Here is a 26578-nt window from a genome sequence, read left to right on the forward strand (position 1 = left end):
TAAAGCAGAGAAGTGGAGCTGAGGATTTGAGAAAACTGGGACAAAGCTGAGATATAAACTAAGGATTAGTTGTGTAAGTAGTTTCAAAATGCTTGTTGACCAAACTCTACTTTACTAGACTCCAAGAATGGTGAGGTCACTGGAAGGAATTCTACAGCATGAGTTATCATGGATCAAGGTAGGACTTCAGGCTGCCTCACCACCTATGCCTGAGCACTCTTAAAAAAGGTGGAGGTGTTAGCAGCAGCAGCATTAAAATGGGAATTATAGACAGACTTCATTGACCCACCCAACACATTCCTTAAAAGACCAAGTTTTCCCCTTCAAGTATGTCTGTTGCAGTAAGTAGAACAGAGTATTTTAGAGAAAGTATCTTAACAGCTTTCTCAGCTTCCTGTTTACAAGGCTCTGGTCATCTTGTAGACTGTCCCATGTTTCCAGAGGTTTGTACCTGAGGGCGCAACCCTTTAACTACAGACCTCAAGCACAGCATAGCTACAAAAAGACTTGTGAAACCACTCAAGCCCATCTTATTTGACAGTGCAAATGAAATAAAAACAACAAAACATCTTTACTTTGTGCTTTCATGAGGCAAGCAATCCTGTTTTACCATCATAACTTCTTCTGCTCCAATCCATGACACATTTCATTTGCCTTTTCAACTGCTTTTCCTCAATATATCGGGAGTCCCTTCAGTGGGCTCTCTGAGCAAGAGCTTGGATTGGTCTGTTCCAGTCCTGAGACTAACCAGATGCAATTGTAACAACAAAAAAAAGATAGTCACTTGGATAACATCTCTAGCAAAACTCAACATTTCTGTAAGCCACAAGTTGGAGCTGAAGCTGTCAGACCAGTGTGAGCACTGGTGATCTCTCAAGGTAACAATCACTGCTGTGCTCCGAGAAAGTACAGATTCATGAGCATGAGTTCCATCCAAGCACTATTTTTGCTAGAAGTGAGGGCTCCATTCACCTCATTTTAATTCGAGGGACAACAAAGCAACACCTCTATCCAGAATATTCTTCTACCACCACAATAACCCAAGCTCTAGATGTTCCTACAGAAGAGGCTCTGCTTACAGTCACCTGAAGCTCAAGGCTGGTAAGGTCATTAACTTGGAAGCAATGAGACAACCAACTCTGTGGTTCACATTGTTTGAACATTTATTGCAATTCAGTGTCAAAAATGTTTTACAAAAATACATTACTGTATGCACAAAACAGCTGTAAAAATTGGAGTTGAACATGCAGGGGAAGAAAAGAAGTGTGCAAATGTATAATGGAAGGATTTTAACCACACAATATTTAACAGAAGTCTTATGCAAGGGATGCCTTTCACTTCTTATAATCTCTAGTTACAACTTTAAGGAAAAACAAAACAACACACACTCTCTTCCATATATAAGTAGGTATTTATAATTACTGTAGATTAGTTCCTAAAGATGAGCATATTTGCTATTTAAAACATTCTCTTGGTAGCTGACCTGTTATTAGCATTTGCTGCAGCACACAATGGCTAAAGAAAGGCAAATTCCACCCTCAGTTGCCTTCCCAGGTGGAAAAAGGGCAACAGTTGGTCAGTGGAGGGGAAATCTTTTGTGTGTTCAAGGTTTTGATATCCTAGAGACTGCATGTGCCAAGGACAAGATGGATTTGTTCTCCATAGGTGCAGATTGTGCAAAGCTGATTTTCTACCAATGAAATCACAGGAGGATGACATGGGATAGAAAGTGGGTGCCAGGAGAGACACTCACACAGCCCTGCAGCCACTGCTGCCAGCTGGGGGATGGATGCCCACATCTTCAGAGCCTTTCACCAAGCCTGGCTTTTAAGCAATAACCTGGGAAAAGCAGCACAAGCAGAACACATGAGCCACAAACTTTGGAACAGAGTTTTATGAACCTGACCCAGCCATCAGCTTCACAGGGTCTGTGTTTTTGCAAACAGGCCAGCTAGAAAGAGTGGCATTTTAATTTAAAGCTATTTCTTTTTGCCAAGGTGCTGATCTATGGGGAAGCTGTGCAACAGGTTTGTAACAACAACCCCAGAGGACAACACGGATTGGCCAAACCAAGTAGGAGATAAGCATGAAACAGCACATCTGATTTATTAGCTCCCTAACAACATCTGAAATATTCCTGCTTTAAATCAAATTTAGCTACTAAGGGCCAAGGAATTTCCTGGGCAGGACAAGCTGGTTTAATACCTGCATTTGTTCTAGAAGGTGATAGCTCTGCAAGAAGTCAAACAGAAATAGGAACACCAACATTTTAAAAGCTGAGGGCAAAGAAAAATAATTAAAAAAAAGATATTTCCATATACAGAAAGTGGCAGGGTGCAATTTAATGTTTACATACAAAGCAACGTATTCAGAGCAATACAAGTTTTCCTAATCACTTTACAAAATAAAAGGATCTAGAAACTCCCAGAATTAAAAAAGAAACCCAAACAATATAAGAGCAGGTGCACACATTTTATGACCAAGCTTTATCATACCGTAGTTACTATAAATAGCTTAAGGTATGTACAGCTGCAATTGTGCCTCTTGAAGTGGCTGTCACGTTGAAAAACTCTAAATACCTGCCTCTTGCAGAAAGCTGAAACAAGCATCTCTGGGATCTCTCCCTTCTTAAGCCTTCTCCCCTGCATGGATTTATTTTTCCTCTTCCAAGCACCATGTTCCACACTGTTGCACACATCCTCTGATGATAATGAGATTCTCTAGATATGCCAGCAGGAGAAAACCCAGAAGAGAAAAAAAATCCCCTCCTTCTCTAAGCTAAGAACTGATGCATGTCTAATGGGAATGCATTAGCTAACTGGAAGGTGAAATGCTGCTTGAACAGAATGTTCTATTACCAAATTACAAGTAAAAGCCTGCTTTCCCTTCACTAGAGATTTACCACAATAGCCCTAAAACAGAGGTTCTTTTTGCAATAAAGTAGCCTTGCACCATCCTGCCTGGAAGTCCCTGTTATCACAGTTGCTTTTGTTTGCCATCCTCAGCCAAACAGATGCCTTTGCACTGCTAAAATACTGAGTGGTTTGTTTATAAGTGATTAGACTAAGGCATTTGAACACAAAAGCATTTAATTTTAAATACAAGAGTACTGAATTCACCCCAATATCTCCCTGTACCAGCTACTTGAGAAACAATGAGTCTCCCAAAGAGATCAAGGTCTTATTTGACAGTTGCTGTAGCAGAAGGGGTAATGACTGAGGCAGGGACTGAATGAGGCTTATTCTGCTTCTTTTTCAGTCCTTTTTGTTCTCCAGCACAATAGTTGCTTGGTTTTCTGCTGCTTTGGACACTGACAGCAATATCCCAGGACCCTGCCCAAGCAACACCCAAGTATCTGTAATTATTAATACATCACCTTCAGCACTTTCACCCTTTATGATCTACACAGTGCTAAGCAAAAAAAGCACACTAATTGAAATCAGTTTTGTAAATAGGATCCTCAGCTGCACATCAGGTATGCTGTCAGCATGACCCATGCTCTCTGGGCAGAAGACACAGAATGAACTCTTTGCTCAAGACCAGTGAAAGGCTGGTAGAGGCAACGGCTGGAGCTGAGACATTCCTGAGCCACAGCTAAATGCTGGGATTTTCTGTCCTGCTCTACATGGAACACACCAGGCCAGATTAAAACCTGAGCTTAAAATACACCACCCAGAGTCACAGTCTCACAGTCAATAAATACAAGCTGCTAAGCATGGACTCAGACCAGGCAGAACTCCCCAGGCATTTCATACTGAAATACTGCTGCCTCCCTATCACAACAGGCTGGCAAGTGACAAAAACAAGACTATGAAACATATGAACCCCAAATCAGAGCTAGAAACAGAAGATGCCAATGAGCATGTGTCCTCTCACTGCTAGAAAAAGGAGCTACAGGAATCACCAAATACAGCAGCAATGCTTTGCTCACTTCAGTTGCATGCCCTTTATGTCCTCATTCGCCAAGCCAGATTTCAGCCTTCTCTACCCACTGCCATCACTGCAGGACTGAAAACAGAAACTGGCCTTCTTCACTCACAAACATACCCTCAAAACAGGCACAAGTTCATTTTCCCAAGGTAAAAGCTTTTAAATAATTTTTTCAGTTGCCATGAATAGCATGAGCAGGCTCATGCTTTCCACCAGCAGTCAAACTGATATCAACACCAAGATCAAGCTCCCTAACTTGTACATGTTTTCTCCTCATCTCTGGCCAAGTTCTAGGCCATGACTAAGTGTGGGATAGGCTCACGGAGTTCTCTAGAACAAAAGCTGTTAAAAGGCAGAAGGGCAGTTCTTGACAGCACTTTCTTGGTCTTCCTCTCCTGTTCCACACTGCTCCATCTAGAGGCAGTTTTCCCTTTGTGCCTCTCTTCAAAGAGTATTCAAAGTGATTTAGTTTGCAAAAAAGCAAATACTGTCAATTTTTATGTATAAGCAGCTGCAGAAAAGTGTTGAAAGTCAGTTATAAAAATGTACAAAAAAGAACAGAATATATAAGAGTTAACTCAAGTAGTTCTTCCTGAATTGTCCTGAGTACTCCTTTTCCTCACAATTCTTCATACGTAGTCACACAAAACTCACTAAATATTTACCCATCCAAGGTATCTTCCTTACATCATGCACAGAGAAAGTGCTATATAGGAAATCTACTGGCAAACGGCAAAAACTTTCCACTGCAGGTTTTCCAATTGTTTTATATACAAGCTGGATTCTTCAAGCTCTACTGCATGGAAAAGTGAAGCACTGTATGAAGCACTGGAAGCAGAAGGGACTAGGCTGGATCTTTGACACCAGCACAGAGAAATAACCAAAGATGTCAAGTGCCATGTTGGAAATCCCACATTTAGCCCAGTCCTGACTGCTTTAGGAAAATGCTGACCTACATCTCCTCATGCTGTCTCACTCACCACCCCAAACTCCAGCAGTCTGAATTAACCACAGTGCTGCCAGTCTCCCAGTGAATAAAAACCGCATCATTTGGCTAGGTTTGGCAGCCCACTTCTTCCTGTATTGTTATCAGCTCCAAGATGACCAAATTCACTTGACAGTGGTGGGAATACAGAGCAGTGTAGATATTGGAAAACTAGGAAAACATGGGCCTTGAAGAACCAGATTCTAATCACACTTGGTATTTCAACAAGCACAAATTCACCTAGTGGAGTTGATATGAATTTACATTGCGAGATTAAATCCAAACCTTCATTTCTCTATAATAGAACTTTCTCCCTTTTAGATAATCTTCTTTCCTGTGGCTTCTCTTCCCTTTTGCTCAGTCTTTCATTAAACCGACAAATTAAGAGGATGGAGTAAAGTCTTAGGTATTTATATAGTGCCTAGTATCTAGGCATTCAAGCACTGAGTATAGCAAGAAAACTCATATAAAGAGGTAAGCATTAATACAAGAAAAGATGCTTACTATCACAAACATTTCCCTTTAAATCATTGTACAAAATACAAAAGTTCACATTGTCCATTGGATTTTTGTTTGAAAGGTACTCAATCTATTAGAGGTAGAAAGTGGTATGGTGCGATTCTCTTTTACAAGTAGGCTAGAGTTCTATCCTATTTCAAAATGTGTCCATTTTAAAAACATATAAGAATTATTAAACTTGTCACAGGGATATTTTTCATAAATATTTTTAAAACGACATATTTATAAATACGTATGCTAAATAAAACCAGGTGGATCAACAGTTCAACAGTCCTAGCCTCATATTGCTTTCTCTCTATTAAAACCAAACTAAAAGAGTTCTCATGGTTGTGGGGCAAATTCATTTTTAACTTCTAAAAGTGAAAAGTGAAGTTTTTTTGCCCTGTATCTTGTACTCTGATCATAAAAAAGGGACTCTGTACAACATGCTGCATTTATACACCAGTCCTACAGAGGTCTGTATTCCTGAAGTGCTGCATGTCAGCACTTTCACCTTTCATCTCTGAGATCCTCTTGTTGCTTGACTCAGGAGCTTCAAATACACATGAATATTTACACTATTTACAAGTGGAGTGTCCAAGCTCAGTGGTGTAAAGTGTCCTGTAAGAATCACAGAAGCTGTGATGACCCAAGTTCAGAATCTGAACAAGTTGATAAAGTCTTGTGGTGAAAGAGAGGTGGAGCAAGTCTCCGGGTTGTTGGCTGTGCAAGGGTGATCAGTACCCTGGGAAAGGAGAAAACAGCTCCATTTAGAGACACAGCAGAAAGGGGCCAGAGCCAACTTAGTGCTGACCCTCTACCAGACATCCTGCTTGCAAACAGATAGAAGAAGAGCCCAGAACAACACTTAAACTCAAAGCAGATGGCTTCAGATTTTAGGGGCTACTATCAAGAAAGAGAAATAAAACCATCATAGACCCAATTCACTCTTTTCCCCCTCTTCTCTGATGGAAGAGAAGCTGGAACATCAGCTACAGTTTAACTCCAGAGGCATGCCTTGAATATCACCACAGTGGCCACCAGATTTTTGTTGAAAGATGTTTTGTAGCAATCAGCTCTTGTTGCAGCTAATCCTGCTACTAAAACCTCTACTACCATGTAATGGATGGAAAGAGTTCCTGTCCAAGTTAAGATTATCTACTGCAGGCATCCCTCCCCTCTTGCCTTCATGGCTACTACTCTTGTTGAATGTAGAGAAGATGAGATCTTTGAAGCAGAGAGGACAAAGGAGCATAATAGTTAAGGGAGAATTAGGAGATAATACTAGGTTAAGCAGGCAAAGGAATCCCCTGAAAAGAGGTTGTAGGGAGGTGGGTGCTGCCCTCTTCTCTCAAGTACATAGTTACATAGTTACAGAACTAGAGCAAATGGCCTGAAGTTACACCAGGGGATGCTTAGACCAGATATAAGGAATAATTTCTTTACTGAGAGATTAGTTAGGTGTTGGAATGGACTGTCCTGGGAGGTAGTGGAGTCACCATCCCTGGCACTATTTCAAAACCATGTAGATAAGGTACTTCATAACCTGCTCTAGTGTGCACAGTGACATAGATATTGATAAATGTATTTTATTTATTTTACTGGGGGGAATGTTGATGGTTGGACACAGTGGTCCTTTCCAACCACAAGAATTCTGTGATTCAGAGAAATGCAGCACCCTATGGCAGCTGCAATAAGAGGAAGCAACCACAGCCTGTGCCTCAGTTGTCTCTGTCCCACCAGCATCTCATACCTTCCAGGAGAGGATGTGGCAGTGCCTGCACAACTGCAGCGTGTCACCATACTGCTCCTTTCGTGGGTAACACCTTATGAGCTTGAAGTACATCTTTTTCCAATCCAGTTGTCCCTTGTCAGATAAAATGAGTCGCTTGCGGATCTGAAAGACAAAATATATCAAAAATGTAGCAGGGCAAGTGATGCTGTTTTTTTTTTTTTCTTTAACTCATGTTGTTCTCTCTCTTGCATGCATCATCCTTGCTAGTTCCCTTGTAACACCAAGAAAATTCCTGCACTGAATATTCAACTATGACAAGCTTCCTGACAGCAACAGCCTCACTCAATACCATTATCAAGGTCAATCCCCTTTCCATTAACATTACTGTATGAAAGCCTGAAATCCTGTGAGCTGTTTCACACTACTGCAGCCACTGTTTCTTGTTGGCAGGACAGCAAATATAACTGCATTTAGGAATTTCAGAAACTGAAGTATTTTGCTTTTCCTTTACTCTAAGACTCATTGATTAGTCACATTAGCTGAGGAGACATCTGCCTTTTTTTTTTAGGGCTCATTAGTTGCAGAGATTGGATTTCAATGTACTTGCTAATGAAAGTAACTTCCCCAGACTCACTTCTAAAGTCACATCCAAAGTGAGCAAAAAAAGCCAAGTCAGCAGACAAATCTGGCACATGGTCACTGAAGTGTACAAGTCTGGTATAAGCACCTGAGACAATCACCATAAGCAGAGAGAGGGTTTTATTTGTTTTTAAGTTTAGATTACCCAGATGATCTGAAAGAAGCCAAAGATGTTTCCACGGGCACAACGTGGGTGGCAGAACTGTTTTCCACACACTGTCCTGTCACTCACAAAACAACTCAGAGAGGATTTCTCGCTCTAAAGGGCAAAAGAATACAACTCATTGCTCATGGACCACATCCACAGATATTCTCTGTGAGGGTGTCAGTCTCTGGGACATGAAGGTGATTGCTGGAACCTGCTTGCACGTTTCCCCCACACACGTGGGGCGAGGAGCAACTGCATGGCCTGCAGTTGTTACCACCTGGATTAGGGGTGAAGAGGTTCACTGTATGACTAATTCCTCAGGCTCTTATTTCAGTAATCACTTCTGTGACATGCAAAACCTTCTACATAAATCATCTTTACAGCCATTCTCATGCCAGCTTGTATTATTAGCTTGCGGCACAGCCCTTAGATCCAGTCAGTTAAATAAGTGTCCTACCCACGCCTAATCACTTGCTAGTGGGTTACAAGCAACCAAGGGCAGTTTGCATCCCTCTGTGTACCTGTCTGTCTGTAAAGTGGTACTGGCAGAGCTTCTTCCACAGCAGTCTGTCTTCACTGAGCACTTGCAAGTCAGGAGCCACCTGCCCAAGGCTGACCAGGTCTCTGCCATCACTCAGTCGCTGCATGATGTTCAGTTGTAAACACAATGGCAGATCTGTGAAAGTGGTTCCTTTAAAGGCAGGCTGGAAGAGACAGACAAAATTGAGCTCTCAGGAAGCCAAAAGACAAAGTAATCCTAGCTTGCAGCACGGTTACTGCTTTTAAAGCCTTGCTCTTCACATAGAGGACACACAGTAGTTCCCTCTAGTGAACAAGGAGACATTATATATAGACATTTGACCTTCTGCCTCAGAACAGTTGGAAATCTCATCGAGGAAGGGGACATATATTACAGCAGATAGAAGCAGAGTTGCAGACCAAGCCTTCTTCTCCCCTTCTTGTCTATCCCACATCCATACTCATGAGACACTGCTCCCAGAAGCACCACCACCATCCTTCACTACAGCAGGACGTTGGCAATGTCATGGTATCTGCTGTTAACAATCCAGATCTCTCCACCATGAGGGACTTTGGCATTACTTCTCAAGTTAAGTCTCCTGTTACACACACGGCTGGGAGTCATATGCTCTTCTGACATGTGCTTTGGCTTATGTCATCCAGGATCCTGATGTAACCACAGCAGTGGCTGATGAGTACCCACAGTGGGATTTTCCATGCATGGCTTCCCAGGTCTCTGCTGGCAAGGCTAACTTTTCCTCTGTAAACACTTGTGGGACCCTTTCCCATCAGATGCAGCCACAGTTTTCCAGGCTGTTCAGCCACACACATTGTAGCTTAAACAGCCAAAAGCCACCTCCACCCCCCACCTACTTTAATCTGATCTACACAGGGTCCAGGGTTGTTTTTTTAAGTCTGCATGGTGGCACACCCTAAAGACAAACTGACCATGGTGGATCAGCAGGGATCACTCATGGGATACCCAAGGCACACATGGGAGAAGGCATCAGCAAGGATCACAGCCTGGGCTCTGGCTGTTCTAAAAGCAGCTCCAGCCTTATTAAGGCAAACAGCAGCTTTTAGGATTGGGCCTCAAACAAAGAAACAATGTGAGACAGATGTGCCAAGTTTATCATTTACCCTGCACAGGGATGCTGCTATTTTAAGTCACAGCACCCCTCCTGCAATTGGCAGAGCTATTAACTGTTTCAAACAAAAAGCTCGTGGACCACAGGGGAACAATGTGTGAGGCTGCTTTTTATCATAGGGCTGCTTCTCCAGCCACCCCATTGCACATGGACCTCCCCAGGGCATGTGAATGTCCATACACAAACAGCTTTCACCTCTACTTCAGTGCCCTAGGGACCAGCCTGCCTGGACCATGCAGCACTGCCTGGTACCTGCAAGGACCACAGATGACCAAGGCATCATTTTTTTGCCATCCTCACAAGAAAGATGGGACTGGGGGAGAAACAAAAAAAATCAAAACCAAACCAAAGAAACAAAAAACCAATAACCAACCAACCAAAATAAAAAAAAGATACCCCACAAAAGGAATGAACTGTGTCTGCCATCTCCAGAGGACATTTCTTCCCATGGCAGCTTTAAAGCTGCATGCTGAGAGTTAAACTGCAACCACACTGCCTGGTTACATGTAGATGACTCCTTGGTACGATCCACAAGTCCAGACTTGGCATCCCTTTGTGTATCAGTGCAAACTGAGGTCATATTTTGTGGTAGAAAGAATGCACTGGAGCCATGGATCACCTCCCATTGATCTCCCTTGCCAGCCTGTCTTTTGCATTTTCCTGCACAGTCTCTGTATCACAGCCTTGCTAGGGTACAAGAGACAAGCTCGGAGGCTCCTGGGTCAAAAAACCCACCACAAGCACTGCAAAGCCTATGCTTATGCCTTATTTCTGAAAAAAAAAAGTGACTCAAGCAATTCCTTACAGGTTTTCTGAGTCAGGGCCAAAGACTTATCTGCTACTTCTTTTCCCTCAGTACTCCTTTCCAGGACTTTTTGAACATTACTTTCTTTGGAGAAAGAGCACAGATTAGATCAGTACAGATCAGTGTGCTGTCACTTTCTGGGCAGACTTTTTTTTTAAAGCAGCTCTAGCACACAATACTTTGCAAGTTTGTTTTTTATTTTGTTTTTCTTTTTTAAATGTCTTAGGTCTTGGCTGTTGCAAGACATTTCTCCCTACCCCCTGCTCCAGGAACACCAGAAGCACTCAGTATACTGTAAGCAGCTGTCTGCAGAGCTGAGCTTGTTCTTTCTGCTTCCAAACTCAGCTGGTTTTGTTCTAGCATGACCTGAAGTAATCCTCAGTGGTGTAAATTTTTTTTTGTAAGCTCAACATCTCTGATTTTAGAAAAGGGTCTGTAAACCTGCACATCAGTAACTATGTATAAATGGCAGTTCTGTGCAGAAGCAACATTTTGATGCATTTTTGCCAGAATAGGCAGTTATTTGAAATACCTGTTTGTGTTTTATGAGCCCCTGAAGCAGAGGAAAAGACCCATGCTGCTCTACTGCATTGAGCAGGAGGTAGGACCTGACCTGGGGTGCACTCAGGGCAGGGCTGATCCTGGCAGTGCCTGGGCACAAGGCAGCTCCCCAGTCCACAGAGCTCTCAGGAGCCACCCCACAGCTGGGCCAGTGCTTCCCCTCTGAGGCACAGGGAGCTGCAGCTTATCCCAAGGGCTGGACACTAGAAGGGACAATACAGGTAGGGCAGAGACCACCACCACCACATAAGGCACTGCTGCTTTTGCAGCTCTTCAAACTTCATGGGACCTCCCAGAGTTTCTCTCCTGCATCCTTGTTGCCTGCAGTTAGAGTAATTAAGGACTGGAAATTGTTTTCTGGAGTTTCCAGAGAACACAGTCATGTAAGACAATGAAAACAAAGGCCTTTTGCAAATGCCTCTCTGGTTGACCCACCAGGGAAAAGGTGCTTTGACTCCCATGCAAAGACAGGTTAGCAATTCATCAACTAATAAATCTTTCCCATCCCCACAGATGTTGTTGAAAATGCAGATATTTTGAAAGCAGGACTCATCTGGTTGGAACAAGGAGCTCCAGACTACTGGAAGAATCATTGATATTTTCAGCCAGGAAGCATGAAGTTATGCAGCTATTTGGAAATTTGCATTTAAGTTACAGATTAAGCAAATTTAAAACTTCAACTACCTCATAAATATGTTTTGAAGGCAATTTCTCAGTTTGAAAAAGATTGAGTTGACTTTTCCTACCGAGATCAAACATCTGAAGACTCAGGAGAGTTAGATGGTTTCCTACCCAGCTCTTTTTGCACAGCACTTTGTGGCCATTAAGGAGTCAAGCAACAGTCTGTGACCAGTAACAGTGAGCACAATCCTGGGTCGTCTACACTGAGTTTGAAATAAGGGACACATGCAATGCTAGGAATGCATCCAGTTATTTTGACAAATCCAGGTCCAACCCCAGCACTCTGTGCTTGCACTGGGAGTACAGTGGGATGCTGACATCTAAGGAGGTTTCATGAAGGAGCCACACTCTTATAGCTTTCAGGATTTGTGCTTACCCTGGTAATCTGAATGTTGTTCAGTTGCTGCTGCCAGTGGAGAATACTCTCCATCCTGTGGACCCACATGTTGATGTTTCCAACCAGGACAGACTTGCCAACCCGTTGAACCAATGTGCAAAGGGATGTATAGAGGGTCTGCAGCAATTCCCGTATTAGCCTGATGTTCTGCTGATCTTCAAGGACTTTTGAGAAACAGGAAAGGTTAGAAATAGGAACTGACCAAATCCTTTTCTGAACCTAAATGTTTGTTGGCAAGCTAAATTACTCACTATAGCCTCACAGGCCAAGAGAACCAACTTGTGCTTTTCCTCTTAGAGGAAAGCACTTAAACATTACCCAGTCACAGCAGATTAGGCAGCAGAGGGAAAGAGATCATCCCAGGATAAGGAGATGAGGTGTCTGCTCTTCCTACAACACTGCCATGTCCAGCCACTGTCAACCACCCAGCTTTGCCCTCTGAGATGTGCAGGAGGTTATCTGTGAGCACCTCCTCCCTTCTCACAGCCAGTGCACAGGGACACAGCACAGGATCTTTTTTCTCATTACATACACACACTAACAGGGCACTCTCAATGCTCTGGGGCTTCAGCTAGAGCTAAAGCAACAGGGAGGGAAGTAGCACATCTCAACCACAATTCAGCCCCTCTACCAAGTGAGGACAGCCCTCGAGCTTTGCCTTCCTCCAGAGCAGCCAGAGAGCACTTGGTGATACAGCAAACTGGTGACAAGGTGGCAGCAGAGACTGCAGATGTGCCAGGCTGGAGGCAGATCTCTTTTGCAGCAAGAAATAGGACTTGGTATGATGCAGAAGAGAAGGGTGGTAGTGAGGGAAGTGGGAGAAGGAGGAATTGCCTCCCAGATACCTACCAAAATACAGCCAACTCCTACCCACACCCAGGAGGGAGAGGAAAGTGAAACCACTCTACAGCAATAAGCAGCAGTGCCCCTCTCCACCCATCTTGCATTGCCTGACTGCTCTGGGGGATGTGGTTCACACAGAATACACCAGATTAAATCAGGCAACTCCTCCTCCTCCCCCTCACTGTTTCCGTTTCTTACCTTTCTGCACCACTTTTTCCAAAATGTTCATGTAGTTTTTCTGGGCAATGCCACTCAGTGACGTCAGCTGAGACTTTGCTATCAGCTCTAACAGCTGTGGATAAAAATAGAAGTTTCAAGCCTTAGAGCACAGAGATACCTTTCTAATCTTGACTCCTAGTCACATGACACAGCAAAACAGTCCAGAAACTTGTTTGCTGCTTGAAAATAAAAGGGAGACAGAACCACAGAACAAACTAATGCAACGAGAGGAGAGCAGAGGCTGAACAATTAAACCCACATTGAAAGAGGTGGTGGTGGGGAAAGCATTCTAATGATCTTCAGAGGGGAAAAAAAACCAACAAAAAAACAAACAGCAAACTTGATTTCATGGTTCAGAGATGCAGAGAAACCACAGAGCAGAGCTCCAACTGACAGCCTCTATTCACACCGCGGGAACAAGGAGCGGCCAGCGTCACCGTCCTTCACTGGGACATAAACAACAGTGTCATAAGGGAACACGAGCAAATGCCTGTTTGGATGGGGACATTATTGATGGGGCATTAATGAGAATCAGACTTCACAATTTACGTCAAACTCCTGGGCTTGTACTGGTTTTGTCAGAACGCTGTTGCCACAGCAAAAAGGTTAAGCACTATATTAAAAACAAACCCTCCTCCAACAAACCTCTTTTACCCCAAGGTTTCCCCCCCTGTTCAGCTCTTACGGCTGCAAAAACCACAAAACACCTTTCCCCATTTGTCCTGTTAACCTCCCCAAATGAAAATCTCACTTTCAATTTCAATGCAGGATTTTACCCCAGATATCTCCTGAATTGTGTAGAAGCCAAATGCTGAATTTGGGCTGCAGTTCCTCAAGGAAGCATTTCCCACAGGGAAGATGCCCTCTCCCTCCCCAGCTCTCTACCACCACAAGAACAGCTGTGGAAGTTTTCCGTGGATCATGCTCTGCAAAACATGTGGCCTATGATCTTCCAAAGCCTCCCTCCCTCCCCCCAGCATTATATAAATACAGACTGTCCACGTGTCAGCCCATTTGTTTTGGATGTACATAGCCTTCAGTTTTAATTTAGAAAGGAAAGGAAAAACCTTTTATGCTACAAATCAATCAACACATTACCACATGACCAGCTTATTAATCCTTTATCATCTGCAGCTTCGGTGTCTCATTGCTGGCACCACGGGGAGTCCAGAGAAGGTGCAGCTACTTGAGTCAAGTAACTAAGATGGCTTTTGACAAGACTTGATAAGTCATGAGCTGAACTGTTTGCCCTGCTCTAAGAATGACAGGAACATATCCAAAAAGTCACTGGCAGCTTGCCATGAGGCAGGGAGCTCAGGGAGAGGCATTACTGCAGTCATTTGCCTGCTCTGCTCATCCCAGGCACTGGTGCGTGACTGCCAGTTAGGAGCAGGGCAGTTGCCCAGAGTGACCAAGCCCTTCTCCTGTTTAATTTGTAGGCCAACACCATCATCAAATGGCTTTGAGTTTACATTCTATTAAATGTAATAGTCTGCTATTGATGTTGAGAGTCTGCTCGCACGACCAGAAGAAAGAGATGAAAAAAAGTCCTGTGCTAACTCCTGTGAAGGGCAGGCTGCTTTTCTGGCTTATTTGAGGGGAACAGGAGATGCAGGAGAGCTGGGTAATATTTGTTGCACAGGCATTAATGGCTCTTCTTGCTGTCTCAGCTAAACTGAGACTACAAGGATTACATACTCTCAGAAACAAGGCAGCCTGCAAGATATCTGTAAAGTTTTTAAAAAGGCCTTTTCTTAATTTAATGTAATACATGAGGAAGGAAAAGTGTCCTGAAGCAGTAACACTCTGATTACACTCAACTATTTAGCCTTCAGACCTTTGATGATAGTGATAAACTTGCCAGACTCCATCTGTACATTAGCCACACATGCACCCAGATCAGCTCTTTTGTGCATAAACTGCTGCTGTCTCCAGATTGCACCATTCTGGAACTGGCACAGTGACAGCTTCCTCCAGGCTGGGTGCTCACAGTGTTGTGCCCATTACTCAAAATGCCAAAATGTACCCAGTGATAAGCATCATGTAATGCAATATTGTAAAAGCTAGGTGCCAAGGCCATTCTTTAAGATGAAGATAAAAATCTCAGTTCCTTGAAGAATGCTAAATTGATACAAAATTAATTTTGCCAAAGGAAGAGATTCAAATTTGTCTTGTCTGTGTTTATCAAGGTTGAATTTATGTTCAGTGAACTGGCTCAGATATCATGTGTCACCTCCCTCCCCCTGAAGCAATAAACACAGGATGAAATTACATATGAAAACTGTGTTGTGAATGCATCTAGGACAACTTCATTCCCTGGGGACTGCTGGCTGAAGAGACTGCCTAGCCCTCCAAATCAGAAGTAATTTTTATTAATTCTTCTGTTCTCATATAATACACAAGAAACAGGTAACAAGAAACAGGGTTCATCTGTGCCCCACGTGCTCCAGTGCAATTCAGTGTTGGCACAGACCCAGCAGACTTCATGGACTGCCAAAATTAGGTTTACAACTTTATTAAAAATAAATAAAAAAATCAATGTTGCCATGTGCCTAGAGACTAATGCAGATTGATTAATTCAGATTAATGCTGAGTAGTGTAAAAAGGCTGGAGAGCTGCAAGTGTGTGTTATGATGCTGCTGCATTAAGTCCAGCCCACGCTCAGCTGAGGAGGACAGATGGCAGGAGAGAGTGCACAGGGAAAGGTTAAGAGCAATTTTAAAAGGCCTGCTTTTCAAAAACGCTGTGATTGAATTCCAGCTGATTCTAATTGGAGCTGGAAATGCCTCCTGAAATCAGACATTAGATCCCAATTAATTCTTAACTCCCAGAAAGTTTAAAAAGGTTACTTGGTAGCTTCCTCTAGGAAAATCTCTCCTATTTTGTTTGCTCTCAGGAGTCTGGCAAGACCTAAGGAGAAAATGCAAAGATGCAGTAATTACTCCAGAGCCTTTTCAAAGCTGGTAAGAGGCAGCATCTTCCACAGCAGGTCAATAACTACTCGCTTCCTCACAAGTGTGATGGGCTCCTGCTCAAACCCCACGAGCAGTCAGTCTGCAGCAGCTGGTATAAGGAGTCACTTAGCCCTGAGAGCAGAGCAGGTCCTCCTCCCATAAACACAAGGAAAAGGAGGAGGGAAAAAAAAGAAAAAAAAAAAAGCAAACAAGAGTGCCATGCAGCAGGGAATAAGACCCCTAAGACTCTGTTTCAGGGCTATGACAACATCCTGCTCTGCACCCATGACTACTGTGGGCAGCAGTGCTTAGACCTGCTAGAGCCAGATGGCCCTGCTGCCACTGTCCTGGGGTATGCGGGCAATCTATACCTCAAGAAACCCAACAGCTGACAGCACACAGAGCCAAAGCATCCTTGGCAGGCCTGCTGCACTGAGCAGAAGGGTGTAGCCTTGCCTCAAAGAGGAAAATGCTTTGTAATGATTAAAATCACAAGCCTCAAACTACTGAAGTGTAAATCCCCTCTTGAATACCCCAAACCAGCTATAGGGAAGCTGGACTGCCCCTTGTGGGGATCCATAAGCTCCTCCTGGTTGTGCATGTGACTCCTCCTCACCTCAAGGCTGCACAGAGAAATATACTGCCATGAAAAATTCCTGCTCCAGCCTCTCCTTACCTCTCTCAACCTTTCACTTTCTGTGGCTGAAATGTCATATTGACTTTCACCTAGGAGGCACAGCAAAGCAAGTTATAATGATTTACAGTGCAGGTGCTGACAGACCTCCATGAGCCAGCATGGAGCTGATATTCAGAACAGCATAAATTCAGGGCTCCTGGACCTATCTGCTATAAGAACTCAACAGATTTAAGAGACTACTTTAGCAGGTTGCATGCTCTCTAGATGATGTTCTTCCAGACAAGCTGTACCCATGCAGCTTAACCTGACCCAAGCTTTGATGATCAGAAACAGCACCTTTCCTTAAGACATTACCACAACCATCATATGACAAAACTTCATGAAGCAGTCCTTCAGCAGCAAAACCTATCTGGCACCTGAGCAGAGTGTTCCCAAAGAAGAACCAACTTCTGAGCTGCAGGCAGTTTTGGCTCTGCTTATATTACTTATGCTTACAGAATGCTTCCAGTCTTTTCATTAAATTTGAGAGACCAGAGAAACCAGAACTGCTTCAAGACCAGGCACAGTTTGGGTCCTCTGAGTCAATCACGCTTCCCTATCTCTAAAAAGGGAACATTGTCAGGTAACATGTAGGCAGATGCTGGTTTAAAAGATCAGCAAAGCCCAAGTCATGGCACCAATACCTACACTAAACCCTTCCAATGCTTTATCAGCAGACTGTCCAGCCAAGATTAATGTTGGAGTAAAATTTCTTCTGCTTCAGCTGTGTAAACTCACTGGCTACAGCTGATGGTATTTGCCCATGGAAAATATCTGCCAAGCTTCTTGCAGCTTACACCTCCACTTCATTTGAAGGACGTGCCTGTTTTATCAGTACATCCCTAGGTCCTCCAAGAACTTAGTCTGGGTATATCTTAGGCAGCAAACATTTCTGTGCAACAAAAAATGAGCACTTTAACACTCAAGTTCAGAGTAATTTCGAAAGGAATGCTTTGAGGAAGGCAAGTTAAGCTCAGAATGAAAGCCCATTCTGCTCTCAGAAGTGCTGTAGCTTATTTCTCTCCAGGTCAAGTTCAGGTGTAGCAGAAAATCTCAACCCTACATCTGTGTCTCCTTTCTTCCCCTTCAGACATCCTCATATTGACCCCCAACCTCCATCTCAACTTCCCTCCTTGGAAAGCATTTGCTTGGTGAACTATGTAGTGTGACATTAATCAGATGCCCTGAGCAATGGGTGGAACTAGAGAGAACAAGGAGAGGGAGGGAAGGGAAAAATGTTTTGCCTGCCAATATTCAAGGCATTTTCCATGTGACAGATTGCTCATCTGTGTGCTCTAAGAGGCCTGCAATTTGCAAAGGACCATAAATGAGATCTGCATCTAGGCAGAGCTTTTCATGAATAAATCTGGCCCATGAGGCATTTTATGAGCTACTATCCACCAGAGACTTGGCTGATACAAGCCCTTCATTTTAAGAAGTCAGTTTTTTATTTGATCCATGGTACCAGGTTTAATACCATCTTTAATCTGCCAAACCACAAGTCAGCCTCAATTACAAAGCTTCATACTTCTCAGTAGTGCTGTATCCTTAAAGCTGCTGGGGGGAAAACTATTCTTAAAAGCTCAGAAGAGGTAATTTGTCAAAACAAGGATGCATGCTCACTTCCATACAGAACACTGCTATTTCAGGCACACAGCAGATTTGGCATGCTTTTATTAAGCCCTCATGGGGAAAAAAGAGGAAGAAGGTCAACCTGAGCCTCCACACCAGACCACATTGACTTCACTGAAATTTAAGTTTGCTCCTCAAAAAGTTTTATGGGACTTCTGCTCAATCATTGCAGACACTCATGCATGACACTCATCACATTAGGATGAGCAGAAGCCCCATCACAGTGTAGCATGACCTGAGGCCATGCTTAGCAGAAGTCTGGAGTTCATTATCATAAGGCAAAGTCTGCCAAAGAGATCTTTGGAGCACCAAATACAAGTTTTAGTTTATTTTCCTCTTTTATACTTGACTAATGGTTATAGCCTTGGCATCAACTGCTCCTTCCCCAATAGCCCCCCTGAAGATGACACAGCTGTGTGTATATAGATCCAGTATCAGAAAACACTACCTCAGCACTGATGATCACCTTTTCTGCACAAGCAAGAGAACAAGCTGAGCCAGGCCCAGCAGAGACAGGAAGGACAGTCTGAGTTTCCAGGGACTTGTATCCTGCTTGGCCTGGCCCAGGACCCTCATATCCTGCCACCACCCCTGCAGTGGGGCATCCAAGCCATTGCCAGCACACTCCCTGCACAGAGGGTGGAGTTGGAGAACCCCAACTCAATCCTTGCACCCCTGCTAGGGTGACAAGTTTTCACAGGTTCCTTGTCATCTAAACATCCCAGTGAACAAACCAAGGTGAACTTGCTCAGATCATTTCTTAGACACTGTTCATGACATTTGACTCTGCAAAGGGAAAGCAATACCAATACTGCTTGTTCCAGAACCTAAAACCTGAACAGCTGGTGCCTCAAGCAGTGATCAACTGCTGATGAGATGTGAAAAGGAGCTGCTTATAAACAGCTTCAAGTTAATAACAGGGTTTTTTTTAAGCTTACTGAATTCCAAATCTTGATAAGCATTTTGAAATTCAAGATCAATTGGCAGATCAAACACACAAACATACAACCCTTGGGACAGTAGTTCCTCCCACCACTACCATCCTCTGTGGACACCCAGTGCCAAAAGAGAAGCCCATATCTGTTATGCAAAGACAGAGCATGGAGAACCTGGGGCTGACTCCTTTCCACCAACTAATAATGTCAAGACCAACCCAATGCTTCACCCACTGAAACCACTGCCAATCACACATTATTAAGAGCAATCATGATCCATAATGAAGTTCAGTCTCTGTAAGAGACCAGGCCATACTCTCATTCCCAAAACACTTAGATCCCCAGTCTCTCCTGGATCACTTCAAAGGTGACAAAGCTCCATAGCCCTTGTAGAGCTGGAGCCTCCTGTGCAAAGGGGTCCCAAAAGCTCTATGGCCTCTGAAGAGAAGCCATGCTCCTTTCAGGGCTACAGGAATCATATTTAGAAACCAAACCAAGAGCTCAGGATAGAAGCTATGTTTTCTGGGTTTCAGAAGTTATTTTCACAACTGAGAAGTAGAAATGCCAGGCTAGGGAAAGTCCATCTTCCACATTACTACCACCTCCTTCCCTCTCCATTTTAACAGATCAAATGGGAGGTTTGGGGCATCTATCCACACAACTTCAATTACTTCATGCTGCAAAGCCACCAGTGTGCTTGGACCTCTCTTCTTTGCCAGTGCTTCCCATCACCCAGCTCTGTGCAGTTCAGAGCCTCTGCCACCATCACAGCAAAATAAACCCTGGCAAAAACTCACCCTCACAACATAGTTGAATCTCCTGGAGTCCAGGATAGCACTGGAGAAGTCCAGTCGGTTGAAGGCTTCTCCCAAGGTGCAGTAACCATGGCGCTGAGAAGAAATAACAGTCTGGGTCATGTTTTAGCAGACTTAAGTCCAGACAGCACCAGAAGGATGTGACCCTGGGTGACTCAATTTAGCAAGCTAATGGGTACAAACCATGGAACTTGCTCACAACCATAGGAGGCAGGCTTGTGTCCCACAGAGCCACAGTTCTTGATGTCAAGGGTCAGAACGGCCCAATCTATGGTAGTTTCCCAAGAGTGTCCCAACCTCAGCCCGTGACCCATAAATTTATGGGTGAGAAGCAGCTACACATTCTTGGGGTTCAACATATAGCAAGAGTTCAGAGCAGCCTTGTACAGCTGCTTCCCTCCAAGAGCACAAGCAAACTGTTGTGATGAATTCCAATGATTTTCCATGTTAGGACTGTACTGGGTGAAAGCCAAGAACAGTATTATGGCTTGGTCTGCAAATGATTGGTATTTTTTTTTGTTAACTGAGGGAAGCAAACAAGACATTTTAAATGCATGTACAGAGCCTTGTACTGCAAGCCCTGACTCCTTGATTGGGGGTTAAAATCATTACTGAAATTCCAACCACAAGCCAGATCTTCCACTTATCTCTTAAAGAGCTTCTGCTGATTTATATCAGCAAAGGATCTTCCACTGCTTGTGAAAAAAACTGTAGAACAGGGACCAAAGAACCTGTGGAAGCACTCACCTCTTTTGTGCTCCCTTTGTGAACATAGATCCACTTCTCCTGATGGAAATCTGTTCAGACAAAGAGACATTTTGCTCAGTTAGTCTTCCACCTTACAGAAATCTCTGTTCTGCTTGCAATGTGTTTACTGCTCTTTTAGAGGAAATGAAGTTGTGTTTACACTACCACACTTAAAACCAAAACCAGCAACTTGGTGAGCAGTTTTGTTTCCATACTGTTTCATTTGATACTGTAGCCCTGAGCTACAGTAAGGGCTTCTGTTTCAGTGACATAGCTCAAGACTGTAAATGTTTAATCTGCCAGTCACAGATATACCATAGCACATCCTCTTCTTTGGTCCCAGACAGCTAAGTGTGGCTGACAGCCAGGTTTTGTTGTTATTGATTTTATTAATTATTCATTATCTTGGTTTCAGGCTTGGGATTGAATGTCAAATTTGAAGTTGAACAAAAATGTCATGAGACACCAGGCATGCAGGAAAAAAAGCTTTTAGCAGTGAGGTCAGGCTCAGAGAAGCATACTTGTGCTTGCAGCTAACTTGCTAAAAAAGAAAAACCTATTAGGAACCAAAATTTTCTTATTTCTAATTGCCCCTCCCTTCCTTCAGAAATGGGAGTTGTCCCATCCACTCCCCAAAATAGCTCCTCTGTACCCACCACATGCTGCTAACTTGGTCTGCAGAAGAAGCCTTACTGTAACAGCAGCTATACTGCTCAATCCATCTTACATGAGCTTTTGACCACCCCAAACAGCTAGTGAAAGTAAAAATTCTTCCCCTCATCCTGCCAGATTATTTTCTGTAAAGGATCTATTGTGCTCATAGTCTTTTTTTCTGCCTGAGGATGCAGTGAGGTACTCCAGCCTGGTACACTGAGCCCAAAGACCTACCCAGTCTCAGTTATAGGCATGCAGACCCTGCATTAGCCCTAATTTTAAACAGTAGGTCGCAGCATAATTCAGCTAAAAAACTGTCATGGCAACATTTGTTTGTTCAGAGAACCGAATGCACAGAGGGGCCAGATTTTGGCATCGGTTTCTGAAATCCTGGGGGATGCACAATGAGCTAATGGTAGTGTGGGAATTGTAACTCATTTCCTCTGTGCATGTTTACATTTGTAGCCTTCACAGCTAACTCCAGTACCTATCTTGCAGACTAACACAGATCTTGCTGTCCCTGCAGGCTCCCCCAGGTCCTCCCACAGTGAAACCATCTGAGACCCTGGCTGCCCACTGTGAATACAGAAAGATTTCAAACCTTCCATTGTTTTGAGCAAGCTGAAATCTTATTTCATTTTTCATGCACTCCGCACACAGAGATAGGATCAAAGCTCACATTCAAGCTTGTAGCCTCCAGTAATGTAGATTAGTACTCAACATGCATATGGAAGGAAGAATAAATTTAGCCTGTTGTGCACAAGGAAGTCTACAGGGGGAAAAAACTGGAATTGGTTCATTTGAATGTACCATAGGAAAAAATTACCCTCCTTCTGACAAATACAAATGACAAAAATTTGAACACAACAAGTACAACTACTCAAGAACAAGGATTACTAATGGGCATAAATCTTCAAATTAAACTGTATCCAAGTTCTCTACTTAGTTCAAACATGGGCACAAAGCCCTTTGAGACACTCTGGAAGACTCCTCGTGCACTGTGAAAATAAACCATAGATAGGAAGCATTTTCCATTCCCCTGCAGCAACTTTTATTAAGAAAAAAATCAAAATAAATAGTCAACTTACATTGAACCTTGGTTTTGTTATTCAGCAGGTCTTTTTTTCTCTTCTTGGCAGCAACATCGTAGTTCAGGCTGTTGAAGAGATTCTCTTTGTTGTGATCATCCTTTTTGCAAAAGCTGTGAATGACACAAAAAAAGGATTCTGTTTAGTTCTGCAGTCTGGTGAACACTGTTTCCTGCAAGGAGAGACATTACACAGGTTTTCATTATGAGCTCCAAAGGTGCTTCCTTGCACACTGCTCTAGAAGTCTGCATGCAGTTTTTGTAATGGTATTTTAAAATGAGTCTCTGGTGCCTCATTTCTGTGCTAGCTAAGATAACAGGAGCAGGTAATACAGATTGAATTGTTAGTGCTGAGACACTGTTGGGTAGTGATTCTTTTCCTTTCTTTAACCTGCTTCTATCTTCAAGTAACACCATGTCCTACTACTGTAGGTGGAATATTCCTCTGGACCAGGACTTCTACAGAAGGACCTAATTAAACATCATGAGGATATATATATATATACACACATACCCAAAATATTTATTGACAAAAGAGTCCCTACAAAACATTATCTCAAACTTACAGGAAAAGCTCAGCTGAGGTTCAGACTTGGCTGGTGGTTTTCCAAACCCCATGTAGTAGTGACTGTACAAATTAACAGCTAGGATCTCTTGTCCAAGAGTACCCATCTTTTGCAATTGCTGGAGCTCAGACATAACTATATTATTAGTGAAGGGAGGTACAATCCCTTATTTTCTTGGAGAGCAATGAAAGACTATCTATAAAGAGCCTGTGCATCAACACCTCCACATTCTGCAGACCTGCAAATCAGCAGGTGCAAGCAGCAATGTCAGTGGTGGTCAGGGCTGCCTTGCAGGTGCTGGGGAGGAGACAAGCAATGGATCCAGAACTAAAGCAAGCTGCCCTCACTGCTCTAGCTGCTGGCAAGAGATGGCAGGTGGCTGTCTGTGGGTCTACACTCAAAGAAGGGTCCCATGCATCTCGCTGCTGCTGTGGCAGTGCTGGTCTGGGATACCCCCAGAGCTCTGGCAGGAACTGAAATGTGCTGTTGCCCACAGCACTGGGGAAGTTTCTTCTGCTACAGGCACAAGGACCCTTACACAGCCAGGCTACTTCCTCTACAGACCTCGTGTTTACACCATTTAGCCTCAAAACACTAATACAAACACCATAGCAACTCACACCTCCAGCAGCTATTCCACAAGGAATGAAACCTGTGGGACAAGGCTCCTTGTTTCCTCCTGCTGATAAACTGGATTCCCAGCCCACGGGAGAGAGAGGTTTGCCGTCTGTCAGCACGGCCACGCCACAGCCTGTGCAGAACTCAAGTGACCAACTCAGCGTTTCAGCCCCATGAGGGGCCCGGGCCTCCTCCAGCACTGTCCTGGTTTGGCATCTGTACATTGCTCCACAGGTGAAAGAAACCTCCCCCAGCTTCCTCGTCAACTCCTCTTTCCTGCTTTAAGTTCCCCCCCTCGCAGGGCATCACAGCTGCGGGAAAGGCTCCTGCAGGCTCCACCTCAACACAGCTGAGCCGGAACGGCAGCAGCGCGGCAGGCGGACAGGACCCACACCGCAACACCTCGGGGAACCTGGCACTTGTACCAGCTGGAGCTGGATCTGAAAAATCTAAACATGAGAGAAAGACATCTCAGCTGCACATTTCCCCCATCCATGCAGATTTCTGATGGGGGACCAAAACCTAAGAGTAAAGATTGGCAATAAGGAAGAGGTGTTTTGGGGATGTTCAAGCTCATATTTTACCAAAAATCAAGTATGGGCCTGGTTAGCACACCCCATGCAGCAGCAGAATCCAAGCCCAAGAGCACAAGACTGATCTGCTTTAAATCTCTCATGTCAGCAGCACACCCTTGCCTGTTGACTTCCTACTGAATGACTCTGTAATCCGAAACCCTCATAACAACAGAGATGGATGAGTTCCAATATGGGAGGCAGATTAGTCCCCTGTTTATGTACTGCCAGGTTTCCACCCACTTCTTCAACGCATCTTGACAGGTTGAACAGTTGGGCACCATGACCTGACACTGCAAGGACCTTAACCCTGGGTCACCTTAACACGTATGTCACCTCAGCATGTATGTCACCTCTTTGCTTTTTAATGGGAAAAGGGACATATAAACCCGGGCCACACTCAGTATTCCCAATGCAATCATACTACCACCGGCCAGACATTTTTCTACCTATTTACAAGTCAGAAACTTCGGATTCTAAACGTGACTTTTAGTTACATTTTACTTAAAAGAAGATCAAGAGGTAGAGACCTGATACATAAACCTTGCACAGTAACATCTCAGCAGTGGCTCACAGCAAAACTCCGTTTGTTTCAAGTCCCTTTGTCACAGACATTCCTGACCCATCCCTCACCCCGGTCGCAGCAATCCCAAACCTGACTGAAAACAACCTGCAGCTCTGCGGGAAAAGTTTGGTTTTGACAGGAGCGATCTGTCCAGAGACCACAACACCCACCTCCCCGCAAACGCTTCCTGCCCACGCGAAGCAGCTCCGCGGAGCTGCACCAGATTGGGGGGGTTGGATGTTTTGCAGCCGGATTAGTCAAGCAGCAGGTACGGTACATTACTCATGGTCTGGGGACGATTTAGGGTTTCGGACACATCAGACTACCCAGCCCGAGAGCCAGGGAGCCCCAGAAGGGTTGCTTTGGGAGGCAGAGGAGGGTGACGGGCACCCTCCATGGCCCTCCCTGAAACGCTGAGCGATGCTCTCAGCAGACACACCGCCCAGGCCGGGGGACAGCGGCTGCTTTCACCTTTTCCTCGCTTTTCTACCCCATTCCGCAGCCGTAAGGACGGCCCGGTCGCCTAAGGAGGAACAGCCGCCTCCCTGGCCCGGCACCCCGCGGGAGACGCGTTCTGGTTTTACAGGAGCTCCGGGGGAACGCCGCCGAGCCCCTCGATGGGCAGGCCCGGCCGCCTCAGCGACGCCAAGGCCGGGGGTTACCGGCAGGCCCGAATAGAGAGGGACCTCGGCTCACGGAGCTCGGCGGCCCCTCCGCCGGCCGCTCGGGGGCCCCGGCCGAGGGTCGGGCAGAGCCGCCGCCGTCGTCCATCCCACCCCTGCTCGCCCCCACCCCGGCCCCCGGCGCTGAGCGACCGCACCGCGGCGCCCCCTGGCGTCGCCACGGGGAGAGGGAACCGGGAGCGGGGACGAGACCGGGCCGCCGCCTCCGCTACCTGCTGATGTCGCCGACATAGCCGCCGCTCTTCTCGTCGAGGAAGCGCGTCCAGCCGTCGGCCGTCTTCACCCAGCTCTGCCCGGGGGAGCGCCAGTCCTGCCCCAGGAACGGCATAGCGGCGGGACAGAACGGGACCAAAACCGAAACGGGGAGAAGGGGCTATGGAACCGGTGCGCGGAGAGGGCCGAAGCGGAACACAGCGATCCGGTGGGTGCCGGGGCTGCGGGCGCCGCGCGGCTCCGCGCTATTTATGCGGCGTCGGGGCGGCTGTTGCCGGAAGCGCGGAGCTGGCCCCGCCCCCCTGCCGCACGTGGCAGTGTTTATCGGCGCCGCTCCGCCCCCCGCGGCGGCACGGGCGGGGTGGGGGCGGGGCCTGCGGGAAGGGGCGTGGCCAGAGCGCGGGCTCAGAGAACCTCCAGCACAGCTGCGCATGTGCAACGGGAGGGGCTGTCCGCTTGTGCGCAGTGTGTACATACATTCATATATATATATATACACATATATACATACATACAGATGTGTGGTGTATTTATATACTGTGCATGAAAAATTTGTTATATCCTTGTGTTTTATAACTAAACATTCCATGTAGAATGCAAATATATATAAAGTTCTATGTATATTTCAATTCCATTTTTATTTATTGGTACAAATAATAAAAAGACATTTACACAGGGAGGTTTGTTTATGCTTATAAATGTGTTTTAGGTATTTACGCATCACAATACTACATCCTGTTTATAGAAACATAC

The 26578-nt window shown here is 44.8% G+C and overlaps 1 protein-coding gene across 4 annotated transcripts; it reads right to left on the reverse strand.

Annotated features, from left to right (window-relative positions):
- Nucleotides 1-1140: 1140 nt before the first annotated feature.
- On the reverse strand, nucleotides 1141-26109 carry FBXO32 (F-box protein 32). 4 transcript variants are annotated; one of them, XM_030446064.1, is made up of 9 exons: nucleotides 25825-26109; nucleotides 22610-22722; nucleotides 20868-20917; nucleotides 20103-20195; nucleotides 13088-13181; nucleotides 12026-12210; nucleotides 8457-8639; nucleotides 7167-7310; nucleotides 1141-6158 (listed from the first exon to the last, which is right to left on the reverse strand). In XM_030446064.1, exons 1-9 carry the CDS (start codon nucleotides 25938-25940, stop codon nucleotides 6069-6071), a joined length of 1068 nt encoding a protein of 355 aa, XP_030301924.1. In that variant the 5' UTR covers nucleotides 25941-26109; the 3' UTR covers nucleotides 1141-6068. The 4 variants fall into 4 exon arrangements, with proteins under 4 accessions (XP_030301924.1, XP_030301927.1, XP_030301926.1 ...); XM_030446067.1 differs by lacking the exons at nucleotides 20103-20195; nucleotides 20868-20917; nucleotides 22610-22722; nucleotides 25825-26109 and adding an exon at nucleotides 14207-14545; XM_030446066.1 differs by lacking the exons at nucleotides 20103-20195; nucleotides 20868-20917; nucleotides 22610-22722; nucleotides 25825-26109 and adding an exon at nucleotides 13860-14200.
- Nucleotides 26110-26578: the final 469 nt, after the last annotated feature.

Source organism: Calypte anna, chromosome 2 (assembly GCF_003957555.1).
Source record: "Calypte anna isolate BGI_N300 chromosome 2, bCalAnn1_v1.p, whole genome shotgun sequence".
Classification (NCBI taxonomy): Eukaryota; Metazoa; Chordata; class Aves; order Apodiformes; family Trochilidae; genus Calypte; species Calypte anna.